Source organism: Pomacea canaliculata, linkage group LG8, assembly GCF_003073045.1.
Source record: "Pomacea canaliculata isolate SZHN2017 linkage group LG8, ASM307304v1, whole genome shotgun sequence".
NCBI lineage: Eukaryota > Metazoa > Mollusca > Gastropoda > Architaenioglossa > Ampullariidae > Pomacea > Pomacea canaliculata.
The window spans coordinates 10,791,369-10,804,881 of NC_037597.1; the positions used below are offsets into that span (position 1 = coordinate 10,791,369).

A 13,513-nucleotide genomic window follows, 5' to 3' on the forward strand; every position below is an offset into this window, starting at 1 on the left:
GATGGAGGCGATCGAGGTCCAGGGTTGTGGGATAAGAGTAGGGATATAGCGCAGTAGGCAGTATTGTTTTTCTAGATTTTTCATAGATTGCTAGCGTCAGGGCCTGGTAGATTTGGTGCAGAGGGGTCACGTGTTAGATCAGTGTATAGTTTAGGGTAGATGTTTAGTTGGGGCCTTTCCCCAATACACCAGCAGGGACTCCCGTCTCTGAGCGCCTTATCAGCTGTAGGCAACAAATCTGAGGGAGGCCCTGTTCTACGTGAACGCGTGGCGATACTTGCTGGGACTTGCAGTCTGGGGCCTAGGAGAGTGAGGAAGGGTCTCTGTCCTCGCAGACGACATGAAGGGAATACACCGTCGGACTGTCAACAGCAACTCTGCCACCCGTTGCTTGGGGCAACCGGGGGGTAGTAACTACTGTGCCTGTATATCCCTGGGGTCTTGGTCGTCTGGAGCTGGTGCCGGACCACTGTCACCTGAGATCGCCACCGCAGCTCTTGTCTGTTGCCTGAGGCAACCGGAGGAGCAGTAGTGCCAGTGGACTAGGGATAGTGCGTCGGAAAGCTCACTTCCAACGTCGTCGCCATCGTTGCCTGGGGCAACGGTATGCGACCTGTGATCGCCAGTAGTGTGCCAAGGCAATTCTCTGTATACTATTGCTTGTCGAGGGGCAGCCTGTCGCGAGGACACTGCCGTGTTCCCAGATGTGTCCAAGACTGGCGAGGTGTACGCGTCCGTCGGACGCGCCTATGTCCTCACCCTCGCTGCCTTAACTTCCACAACCCTTTAGCTGGCTCCAACGGGGGAACATTGCTGCGCTAATGGGATGTTGAACAAGTGTGCTCTCAGTTCGAACGCCAGTGCTTTAAACCAGTGGTTCTTAAAAGTATTTCGGACCGCGGACCACTTTACTCAAGAAAAAAATATGGCGGACCACCAAGGCCTAAAAATTCAATTCAATTCAATACAACTTTATTCATCCACAAGGGCAATTAATCACTCTGTACTATGAATTTCAAATTTAAATTGCCGCATTTGTTTCATTACAATTCAAAACTAAATGTACTTCTGTGACAGTAGTATAGTAATAAGTTGACATAAAACTACTTATACCTCGTTCTTTGTAATTAAAATGTTAATGCGAGGAATGCATCACTTTAAACCTCACTTTGCTGTCAGCCGTGGACCACCTGACTTATGCCCGCGGACCATACTTTGAGAACCACTGCTTTAAACACGACTCTCCGCTTCCCCACGTCGAACATAGCAAGCGATGTGATGTAAGTTGTTATAGCTAAAAATAGCTACGACACAATCGCGTTGAGCTCTAGTAGCTAAAAATATGATCTGATGCAATAACATCGATTGGCATAGAAAATAGTACTGAGCACAGCAGAGGAAGCAATTGTTTATGAGAATTTAAAGCTGTGTGTAGTGTATGAACCTAACGGCAGTCGTAGGTATTGGTGCGCCATATGTCGGGGAATAAAGGAAGAAGTCCGATCGACCTATGCACGTGTTGTATTTTGTAAGGTTTTTACTTAATCAAGATCAAAAACATTGCACCGTGTAGTGAATGGATGTTTGTAATTTCAAATTTTGAATTAAAGCTAACCGATAAAATGGCCAAGAGAAAAAATGATTTTGACAGCAGTCTTTCAAAGCCACTGGGAGGCTGAATACATGTTTATTAGAGGTAAACCAGTGTGTGTACTTTTGTGGAGATACAGTGGCTGTGTTTAATCTGCTTTGCCAGATATGTTTTCCTGTAAAATTCTTTTTATATGAGATCTATGGTGATGGTAAGCAAGTCTTTGTGTGTGTGAGTGGATGTATTCCTAGATGCTATGGTTTGATGCGTATGTATTACTTATGTATACAACTTTTTGTGCATGTGTTTATAATAGTTTCAATTGTTGTTTATAACAGGATTACATTTTTAGGATATGTAATTAAAGTGCTGGAGCTATGCTGAAACAATAAAGAATCAATTTTATAAAAAAAATCAATCCCTTATACACCAATCTAGCTCACAATAAATGGCATAGCAAAAGATAACACTAAAAAAATTGCTAGCCTTTCCAACCAGTTTCTGCTTCTACACAATGCTGGTTCCAGCATCCAAACAATATTGATGGTTAAATGTTGCTTAAACCTAGGCAGTTTTGACAAATAATTTTCCAAGTTTATGTCTGAGCAACATTAGTCCATCAATACAAATCCATATACTTAATTCATTAAAAGAGAATAATTCTATAAATCTGAATGAATTTGAGCTTACTTTCATGTTTAATGGGTATTACTTTTTTATAAGTATGGGAAATAACACTCACATGACATCTGTATATGTTAGACACTATACAATCACAAAAGTAAGGCTACGTCTGATCAAAGTCAGAAACTCATTTACGTCACACAACCTTTAAAGTCCTATTTAATAATAAAGTTAACAAGGTTGTAAACTTGTACATATTAAAAGAGTGTTAAAGGTCCTGCATAACAGATTTCCATAAGATGCTGCCCCACCAGATGAGATATAATGAGGCATCAAATGTTAAGGACAGATATCTAGGAAGCTGGATGTGTTAGAGAGGCATATCAAGGCACCTCTTCCTAAGGCACTTCCTAACTGCTTTTTAAGTGTGAATATCTTTTTTTAAAATCCTCTTTGAAATAATGTGCATTGACATTTTAAGTTAGGCAACTTTTCATGATACTGACCATTTAAAGGCACCAAAATAATTTAAAAAAAAAAAAACACCGTTGGTTCAATTGTCTCTTAAATTGAGGATTTAGAAAAAACCTCAATTTACAAAATATTTCTTCTCTTCCAAGGTTAGGGTTAAAAAAAAACCCACTTATGCCAGAAGCAATTGGTATTAAAGTATAACCGAGCAAGATAAGTTCTGTGTTTGTTTTAAATGCAGACAAAATGTGGTGATACTTCCAACATCCTAATATGATCATATGCAGTATTTTGCTTCTGGAAGGAATTATTGTAGAATGATTAATTTCTAAATGTAGCACCAAAATAAGCTCAAAAATACTTTACAACCAGTTAATGTTAAAGTTATTTGCCAACAGCTACTGAGTTTTTCAACAATCCTTTTGTGCAGGAAGGAAGCAATCACTGCAAGTTTTTTTCTTTTTACCTATTTCATTTCCATCACCTGAGTAATCAGCCATTTTTGCAAAGTACATTAAACCACAGGTATTTATACCTAGCATTCTACCATTGTTTTGTGAAAGTAAGTCATAACTGGAAATCTCTATATCATTATAATAACAGCGCATAATTAATAAAATAGCAATCACTTCATTTTTATCTATCAGTGAATATTTAAAGTTTTTCTATACATTTACAAAAGATCGAATAATGCTTCAAGTGAATAATACCAGTGATATTTTCCATCATGAGACTTAAAAAAATGGTCAGCAATTCTTGTAGGAGGAGAGCACAAAGGAGTTGATTATGAATTAGTTATTAGACAATCATCTGATGTATGCTACAATGCTTCTTCAGTTTTTTTTTTTTTTTTTTGTGGTTTAAGTGAAGTAACACTGCTGATCCAAATGCATAAGAGAATAAGTGGTATTCAATTATAATCAGTCTTAGATAAACAGTTTTAAAAGTATTATATGTCCATCATCAGCACGAATGCAGCACTTTTCCTGAAGTAAAAAATATTTCTTTATTTCTTTCTCCTCTTTTTTCAAAAGTATACATCATGTTTATACTTGATAAAATTAATAAAATTAAAATAGATTATGTTCGATAGGACACTTTCTAGCTATCCTCCTGTGTGTATCCTTGAAAAAATTCTACAGCTGCCATTTAACCCTTGAACAGATCTTCAACTTCTGCATCATGACTACCTCCTGTTGCCTTTCTGCTCAACATTTTCATGAAGATCATATGAGAAACTTTTCATACTCACTACACCACACTTTTTACTAGTCGGAGGCCTACAAGCAGCCTACACTTGGCGCACAACATGGACCTAATGGTAGGCAGCAACAGTGAACTGCAAGACCTTACAGAGTGTCAATGGTAATAGAATGGAGACCAGCAGTGACAAAAGCAAAGGTCTACATGAGCTGAGTAGTTTGAAGCACTTCAAGTACTTGGGGGCCACTCTTTCCACATATGGCATCAAACTGCATTGGATTGTAATAGCAACAGCAGTAATGGCCAGGCTGATGTACAGATTGTACAAGTCCCTCGTAGTTCTCATTCTGCTGTGTGGATACCAAACATAGACTCTGACAGAAAAAAAAGAATCCAGACATAGGAGACCAAGAACCTGAAGATATTGGTCTGGATCTGCCACACTGAATTTAAAACCAACAAATATGAACAGAGCAATAATTTTTGGAAAGGCAAAGAGAAGCAGACAAAGCTGGTCTGGTTTAAACACATGACCTCACACTCCTTCAAGGTACCTTGGATGGTGGATCATGATAAGATCAGAGAAAGAACATAAAAAATTGAAGGAACTGCTCTTCAAAACAAAGTGGTGAGCTTTGTCAGCTTCTGTATCTATTCAGGTTACCTCTCCAACAAACAGCACCAGCCAACCAGCATACATGGTTGCCAGCTATTACTAGTTGAGCAGAAGAGTGGTTAGTAAAGTTGTTAGAGCACTGGCATCTGAACCGAGAGGTGCACCAGTTCGATGCCTGTGTAGTGCAGCCCACTTCCCTTATTTGACTCCTAAGAAGGGGAAGGTAAGGCAGCAAGAGGGGGAAAGATGGGCACTGCCCTCATGTAATGCTACCCTAGAGAAAAGTGGGGTCTCTAACACCTCACTCCCTAAAGGCCTGAAAATGGTCATGGTAAGGCCTTTTATGAGTTACAGGATGAATGATGATTATGAATGATATTTAATAAAAATGCAAAGGAAAATAGATTTGTGAATATTTTAAAGATTTCTAAGTAGGAATAAGAACTACAAGTTTGTTTACACTCTCTGTCATGTACTCTCTTGCATATGCATGCACACACACACAAATACACATAAAAACATTTAGCAGCATCTGTTACATTTTTAAATCTCAGTCTCTATGGGATCTGGCCTTCCAGCAACTCTATTCAGGTTCAAATGAGGACCATTCAGATTCAGCAGGACACTGTGGGAATTAGGATCAGGCTCAGGGGACCTTGCCAGCCTTTCTCTGCTACTCAGCAAATGCTCTCTGCTGCCAGTCAAGTTATTTCGGTTGCCACCTACTCGTTCTTGACTGCCAACAAGCTGCTCATGACTGCCATGATTTCGACGCTGATAGGGCTGGTTGCGAGGCATATATTGCTTGTCCTGCTTGGGTGAGACCTGTATAGGTGGGTATGCTCTAGGTAGAGATCTCTCAGACAGGAAACTGACATTGTGATCATTCTCATCATATGAAGGAAGACCATCAAGTGGCAAGGCTAGGCTGTAGCGAGGTGGATTCGAAGGGCTCACTTCCATGAATAGAGGTTCCTGTAGGCCATAGCTGCTTGGTGATTGTGCTGAGAATGTTGAAACCATAGGATCTGGAAACCTGGTGGCCAGTTTATCTGACAGGGGTTCTGGCTGGTTTTCGTAGTCTGGTATAATGGAAGAGTTCAATGGAGTTGCTTGCAGAGAAGCCTGACTATTGCTGAGTTGAGTCCTGGTGCGTGGTAATGGCCAGCCACCTCTTGACTGATGTGAGACTTCAGAAGGTGCTGGCGATTGTCTCATCTGCGCCACTATAGGATGCATGATAGGCTGAGGCAAAGCTGTCTTGGATGTAGGTTGCAGAGAGGGTGCTGGTGATGAAAGGTGAGACTGTGGAGTTGGTGGTGGTGTTGGCAGGTTCTGTCTTCTTGGAAGGAAAATGGATTTCACAGGAAACTCCTCTGGACTTTCAGACTGGATGAAGCTGGATAATGATTTACTCTTCTGTGAAAAAATACCAGCTGCATCATCTTTGTATATGTCATCCCTAGAGTGTGCTCGCTTGATACCAGGATTTTTTATCTTTGCCAGAGATATAGGTTGCTGATTTTCATATAAGTGACCATTAGCTTTGGTTGCAGATTCTTCCATTTCCTTCTCCTCCTGCTCTTCATCATCAGAATCAAATATGTCCTCATCACTGTCCCTTAAACTCCTTTTGTCTGTTTCAGACTCGCTTTCTTCTTTCTCATGGCTTTTGCCAACATTATATTTACTGTTGTCATCTTCCAAATAGTTTCTGTCACTTAGCTGGTTTCCCCCTCTTTCATCTCTCTCTCTTTGTCTTTCCCTGTCATAGTCTCTTTCTGTGACTCGTCTGTCAGCAAGTCCTCGAGCCACAGCTCCTCTCAAGTTCTGGGATGAAAACTGCAAGCTTGACATGCTCCCATTCATTCTGTCAATTCTTTGCGATGTCTTTGTGTCAGAAGAAGAAGCTTGAGAGTGCCTATCGATGTCATGCAGACGAGCAACTGAGACACCCTCAGAAAGCATGGTAAGGTTCGATTTAGTACCTCGTATTGATCGCATAGATGAACGCATTGATGCAGTGCGCTCAAAGCGTTCCTTTTCTCGCCTCTTGGACTTGATACACCAAAGAACTCCAAGGATACAAAAAATTAGAACTAGAGCTCCACCAATGCCTGCACCAATGCCTATTGCCATGGCCCGTACAGATGATTCAAGCCCTAAAGGAGGCTCAATGTAGGGATCTGCAATACAAACAGTTTTCTTCAATATCCTTCATTCTGATAAAACAGGCACAAAAAGCTATTGTTTTCAAACCTATTAAACTAGTGATTTCCTGAATGACACATTATTTATTCATTTCTGTTTAGTTACGATTTTGTTGTTGTTGTACAAATGAAAACAACTGGCATGTCAGATCATGATGTCAAATAAGCAGTGTGACAGTGAGCACTGAATAAAATCTTGATAAAAGAAACTAGGCACTCTTTTATGTCATGTCCAGTATACATGCTATCTATAAATGCACACAAGAGGTAAACAAACAGCATGTATGCAATTAAATGAAGTTTGCCAAAAGATCTGATGGCCGCCACCAAGGCAACTTTTAAAATATTTGGTCCAAATAAATTAAAAACCCTAAATTTGATTTACAAACTGACTGTTTTCAAAAATGAAAATAATATGTGTTGGTTGGGTTATCTAAGCAAAGAAAACAATGATTCAGCAGGAAAAAACTTTGTTGTTTTTGTTTGTTTCGTACTGTTTTATGCCACACCAGAAATTTTATGCCATATAGCAAAATAAAAAAAGTCATTTATTTACTTAAACTATGGAAAAAAGGCTGCTTTATGATACATTAATACAATCATAACTGCGTACCAGAGGTAAAAAAACTAAAAGAAAATCAGTTTGTCCGAAAGTTTGGTTTGCTGTTTTATGCCATGCCAGTAACAAAGGCTATATCATGGTGAGATAGTCATATTCTAACTGAAATGGTGAAAAAGAAGACTTTTGGGTGACAGTAATAAAACCACTAAATGAACAATATGAACACAAAAAGGGAAAATGAATGGCATAAAAGGGAAAGCAGTCTGTTGTGGCCCCCAGAAAGACCATTATCAGAAAAGAGGCTGTGAATCTTTAAAAATGAAAAATAGCTTCTGCTTCAAAAATTGGTGAATATGCTGTGAGGCTAGCAAGATGGCATGAAATTCTGCAGAGAAGATTCAGCAGCCGATTGCTCTTGCAATTGAAAATGCTGAAGAGGCCTGTTACAGCAGCAGAATGGAACTACTGTTGCAGCTAGAAGTCCACCATGGAACAGTTTGTTTGGGTTTTACACCATGCAAGTGACTAAGGCTATATCATGATGAGAGATCGTTGGTTTTGTTTTGTTTGTTTGTGTTTAACTCTGTGTCAGCAACTGAGGCCATATCATGGCAACAAAAAGTAATCTTAAATTTAAAAGTCTAGGGACAAAACCCCCAAAGTGACATAACCATAACATTCTTTAAAAGACCAACGCAAGAAGTAACCATATATAAAGAGTGGGCAAAGTGAAAAAAGGAGTGAAGCCCAAAAAGGCCACCAAAAAAAAAAGACACTTATTATGACATAAAATTCCTTAAATCTGATGGTAGTGTCCTATCCTTAAAAACGTAAAGACTGCTGCCAAAGGGATGAACCTAAACAAAGAAAACAAAGAATTTTCTGCAAAAAACTGACTGCGGATACGCTGGAGCGTAGGACAAATAATCATAAGATGTACCACATTAAAACTTCCTTTACACCATGGACAAACTGGTGGTGGTTCACCTCATAAGAGGTGTCCTTGCGTGGCATAAGTGTATCCTAACTTTAATCTAGCAAGGACCACCTCCTCCAGCCTCACAGGATGGCATGAAGGTAGGCAGTCGAAAAGACAGGGAAGGGCGGGATGTAATTTATTTTGGCCCAGAGTGTCCCTATGGCAAGTAGGGAATGAACCAGGGCCGTGCTTAGGGGCAGGCGGACGAGGCATCTGCCTAGGGCCCCGCGCTTCAAGGGGCCCCGCGCTTTTGATTGATATGGTAACTAGGCATATGGAAGTGTAGTCAGCCGTATCACATTCTCGCTGGACGCGCTTGGAGACAGAAGGCTGCTGGACACCGAGGATTTATCGCGCATGAACGTTCGTGCATTGAGCTATTGCTGGATTTATTTGAGGGCCCCGCACATGCCCTTTGCCTCGGGCCCCGCGGGGGCTAAGAACGGGCCTGGAATGAACGTAGGCCAAAAGATAGCTTTACAGTCTGATTATACCAGCAAGAATAATTTGCCAGGAGACTGATATGCAGCCTTGGCAGCCTGATCTGCTTGAACATTGCCTGAGAACAGCATGGCCAGGAGCCCAAATAAAAACATGTTCTTGTTACGATGAATTAGTGCTGCATGAATTGTATGAAACTGAACCACAAGAGAGTGGTCAAAATCATTGGAAAGAAGAGCTTGGAGGGCATTAAGATAGTCTGAAGGAATCAAAAAGTTGTGCTCCAAAGAGCCGTGAACATGCTGCAAAGCTAGCAAGATGGCATGAAATTCTGCAGAGAAGATTCAGCAGCCGATTGCTCTTGCAATTGAAAATGCTGAAGAGGCCTGTTACAGCAGCAGAATGGAACTACTGTTGCAGCTAGAAGTCCACCATGGAACAGTTTGTTTGGGTTTTACACCATGCAAGTGACTAAGGCTATATCATGATGAGAGATCGTTGGTTTTGTTTTGTTTGTTTGTGTTTAACTCTGTGTCAGCAACTGAGGCCATATCATGGCAACAAAAAGTAATCTTAAATTTAAAAGTCTAGGGACAAAACCCCCAAAGTGACATAACCATAACATTCTTTAAAAGACCAACGCAAGAAGTAAACCATATATAAAAGAGTGGGCAAAGTGAAAAAAGGAGTGAAGCCCAAAAAGGCCACCAAAAAACCAAAAGACACTTATTATGACATAAAATTCCTTAAATCTGATGGTAGTGTCCTATCCTTAAAAACGTAAAGACTGCTGCCAAAGGGATGAACCTAAACAAAGAAAACAAAGAATTTTCTGCAAAAAACTGACTGCGGATACGCTGGAGCGTAGGACAAATAATCATAAGATGTACCACATTAAAACTTCCTTTACACCATGGACAAACTGGTGGTGGTTCACCTCATAAGAGGTGTCCTTGCGTGGCATAAGTGTATCCTAACTTTAATCTAGCAAGGACCACCTTCTCCAGCCTCACAGGATGGCATGAAGGTAGGCAGTCGAAAAGACAGGGAAGGGAGGGATGTAATTTATTTTGGCCCAGAGTGTCCCTATGGCAAATAGGGAATGAACGTAGGCCAAAAGATAGCTTTACAGTCTGATTATACCAGCAAGAATAATTTGCCAGGAGACTGATATGCAGCCTTGGCAGCCTGATCTGCTTGAACATTGCCTGAGAACAGCATGGCCAGGAGCCCAAATAAAAACATGTTCTTGTTACGATGAATTAGTGCTGCATGAATTGTATGAAACTGAACCACAAGAGAGTGGTCAAAATCATTGGAAAGAAGAGCTTGGAGGGCATTAAGATAGTCTGAAGGAATCAAAAAGTTGTGCTCCAAAGAGCCGTGAACATGCTGCAAAGCTAGCAAGATGGCGTGAAGTTCCGCCTTGAAAATAGAACAGCCATTCGCCAATCAGACTGAAGGAGTTTGATGCGGTTGGCCGGACGGAACTGCTGCTGCAGTGACAAGGCCATCAATGGGACTTTGGAGCCATCTGTAAAGACAGAACACAATCCAGGATAGTCAGAAAGGAGTTCCTGAAAGCATTGGAGAAAAAGGAGGTCGTTAGTGTCCCCTTTTTTAAAGGATGTAAGATCAAGATGAATCTCTGGAACAGGAAGGGTGCAAGAAGGAGCTGGTAGAGGGAGAGGCTCTATCATTGCAACAAAAGTAATTTTAACTTTAAAAGTTTAGGGACAAAATTTCCCAAGTAATATAACCATAACATTCTCAACACTTCTTCGCCATCTTTGTCGCCCGGGGTAACTGTGAGCAACAAGAGGATCTCCACCAGTAGTGATGTGTCAAAGCGATTCTGTGGCTGTCTACTATTGGTTGTCGAGGGGCAGCCAGTTAAGAGGACACAGCCGTAACCCAAGTGGTGTGCAAGCTAAGCAGGTGTTTATGTCCAGGGGATGTGTGGGTGAATTCTTTCCTCAAATTCGGAACTCAGAGCCACAAGAACACCCAGAGGGAAGTCATTTTGTATATGTGTACTCTAACTTTTCGTGACCTGATATTATTCAGCTTAATTTTTCTTGTGTTGTTAATAATAATTTGTTTTGTTGTACAATCGTGTTGTCAGTTGTTGGTGTGCACACAAGAAGGGAGGCAGTAATTGCAAGTGGCGTGCAAGGTGTGAATGTGGGTGCGAGGGGTCAGTGAAGCGAGCCAGCAAAAGTGTCCCCTTTTCCCTCAAGCAAGGGAGCCTATCGCTTCTCCCCGTTAATTCCATCACGTGGGTTGTGTTGGTTGAGTTAACAGCAGGGAGTACCACTCTGGACTGTAGGAAAGGGGGAGAGGACCACAAACAGGAGACTAAGGAAGAAGAAGCAGTGGGAAAGGGAGACCAGTGAAAGACTGGTATAGACTGAAATACTAAAGATAAAACAGCAAAATAGGACGTGGACAATTAGAAAAGAATATAGATGATAGATAAAAAGGGTCTAACAGAGACAAAAGGTAGAAAAAGGGGTGGGTCAGCTCAGTCACCCACCCAGAGATTCAGTGTTTGTTTGCTGAAGGTCACACTGAGCACAAATGGTGAATTTTTTTCTTTCACATGACTGCTGCTGTGACAGATTTTATTATTTAAAAATAGTCAATGTAAATTTTGCAGAAACATCTTCTGTTGACAATCTACTTGTGTCATATCGAGAAAGATGCTGAAGATACCAAGAACTAAAGAAAGAAAACAAAAAGGATATGATTTTTTGGGGGGCCTTAACTGTAATTCTGTAGATTTTCCATGGTAACAGCTAACTCTTAAGATAAACAGGTCTTACACAGAAATGCACATAGAATGTGAGAGATAATAGAAACTATCCACTGCACACTATTCCTACAAAAATTTATATAAATCCTTACCTAGCTCACAAATGAATGGGTACAGCTGATTCCAACAGTCTTCTTCATACACAATGTATGTGTTCTCAAAAGCACTACATCGACTTGAGCCAACTTCTGACATGATCCAAACACGGTCAGCTGGATTGTTGGCATTACGTGTCAGCCGTAGCAGATAGTTGTAGAATCCTTCACGACCCTTGCCTTCTGCTAAGAATGCTCCCATGGACTGCAGACACAAAGCATGCCAATGTAAAACACAAAACACCTCCCCCAAGCAAAGACATTATCTTTTTAAAACAACATGAGTGTTGTGGTAATGTCATCAAGGCTTTTTTCGTCAACATTTAGTTTTTCATTCATTGTTTCAGTACAAAAACATTTCATCTAAATGACTCTGCACATTATTCTTACCCGACAAAAACTGTTGGCTTGATAGTAAGGAAGAGCACCTCCCATAAAGCGGTAACATCGCCCACTGTCCAGTCTCCATCCTGGCAAGCATTTACCTGAGAAATGACACAAACAGTTTTCCAAACAAACCTTTTGTTTAGTTAAGTTTAAGTGTATGATATATGTATGAGGTCATTTGGTCAGTTGGACAGAGGTGCACAGTATTTTGTAATGTAATTTTGTACTTTGTTAAATGTATGTATGAGTATGTATGCCTGCCCGTGTGAGCAAAAGAAAAATTTCTGTCTTGGGTCTCCTCGACAGACAATAAAGTCTAATTTGATTTGATTTGATGAGTTTATATGTATGCACGTACACGTGCATTTTTGTGCGAGTAGACAAAGGGTTTTCCTCACCAGTGAGTCTTCTAAAAAAGTGCATTAAAAACACATCTTTTCTATGAGCTCTACTTCTAAATACAGTCATTACTAGCCTATTCTCTCTTTAACATTTCTTGATTAGTCAATCATGCTGATATACATTTAATACTTTTCATCATTACTGTTACTTCTGTTGTGTCTTCTCTGTCTTTTGCACTTAATCCTCATTGTTGACCTTTGTTCTGTGTGCAACAGATTAACATAGTTCTTGTATCAAGCACTGAGTGAACTCTTATAAATGTGATTCTGCACTATATAAATCGCACATTATTAGGAAGAGCTCTGCTGTCAGTGGCTTATGTGAGGTTACTGATTCTTAATGCTGTGTCAGTGATAAAGGCTTTATGGCAGGAAAAGGTTTTGCTAGCAATCCAATTTAATTAAATAATTAGCAATAAATTTACCTGCCAGTATGCCAATAAATTAGAATAAAAATAAGCAAACAATCTACAACAGCAAAAGAGGTAAAATGAATTAAGTATGAAAAAATAGGGGATAATAGGTAGCCAAAGCAAAAAACACCCAAAAAGGCCTCAAAAGAGGCCAGCTTTAAAATGAGACTTAAATACAAAAATTTATATAAAAACTATACAACATAAGGTATGGAAAACTATGCAATATAATATATGCAATGTATACAAAAAATAAGCAGAAGAACAGTCCTGAACAAAGAAAGATAAAGTTTAAAAAAAATAGCTGAGGCACCTGCAAAACATGTACCACTGTAAAATGTCGCTGGCAGTTAAGGACAACTGGTTCATCCTTTAAAAGATGCGAATGCAAATATATTACACACTTTTTATCAAGCTAAAGTGTTTTCACCTTCCAACACTGAACGATTGTCCATCAAAGCTTGCCAGTACTCAATGCCCACCAAGCTGTTCATGTCAGACTCATCCCATATTTTGCCAGTGATGTAGGAAGGCTGATCAGATCCCCACCAGTTTCTGCGGGCATCAATCTTTGCAAAAGTGTCACTGCAAATAAATGTTTCACATAAAATCTTTCTTTTTTTTTTTAGGAGAAAAGAATTTATTTTACTATGAATGAAAAGGTTTCAACCTAAATCAATAAGTTACCATGTCTGAAAAATCCTC

At 40.0% G+C, this 13,513-nt stretch overlaps 1 protein-coding gene across 3 annotated transcripts in view; it reads right to left on the reverse strand.

Annotated features, from left to right (window-relative positions):
- Nucleotides 1–2,266: 2,266 nt before the first annotated feature.
- Nucleotides 2,267–13,513, reverse strand: part of LOC112570249 (protein bark beetle-like) — a 73,555-nt gene continuing 62,308 nt past the window's right edge. For all 3 annotated transcript variants that reach the window (XM_025248617.1, XM_025248619.1, XM_025248618.1), the window contains 4 exons: nt 13,239–13,393; nt 11,998–12,092; nt 11,605–11,812; nt 2,267–6,691 (listed from right to left, as the gene is read on the reverse strand). In XM_025248617.1, the coding sequence (XP_025104402.1) occupies nt 5,049–6,691; nt 11,605–11,812; nt 11,998–12,092; nt 13,239–13,393 (2,101 nt within the window). In that variant the 3' untranslated portion in view covers nt 2,267–5,048. The remainder of the gene's footprint in view (nt 6,692–11,604; nt 11,813–11,997; nt 12,093–13,238; nt 13,394–13,513) is intronic.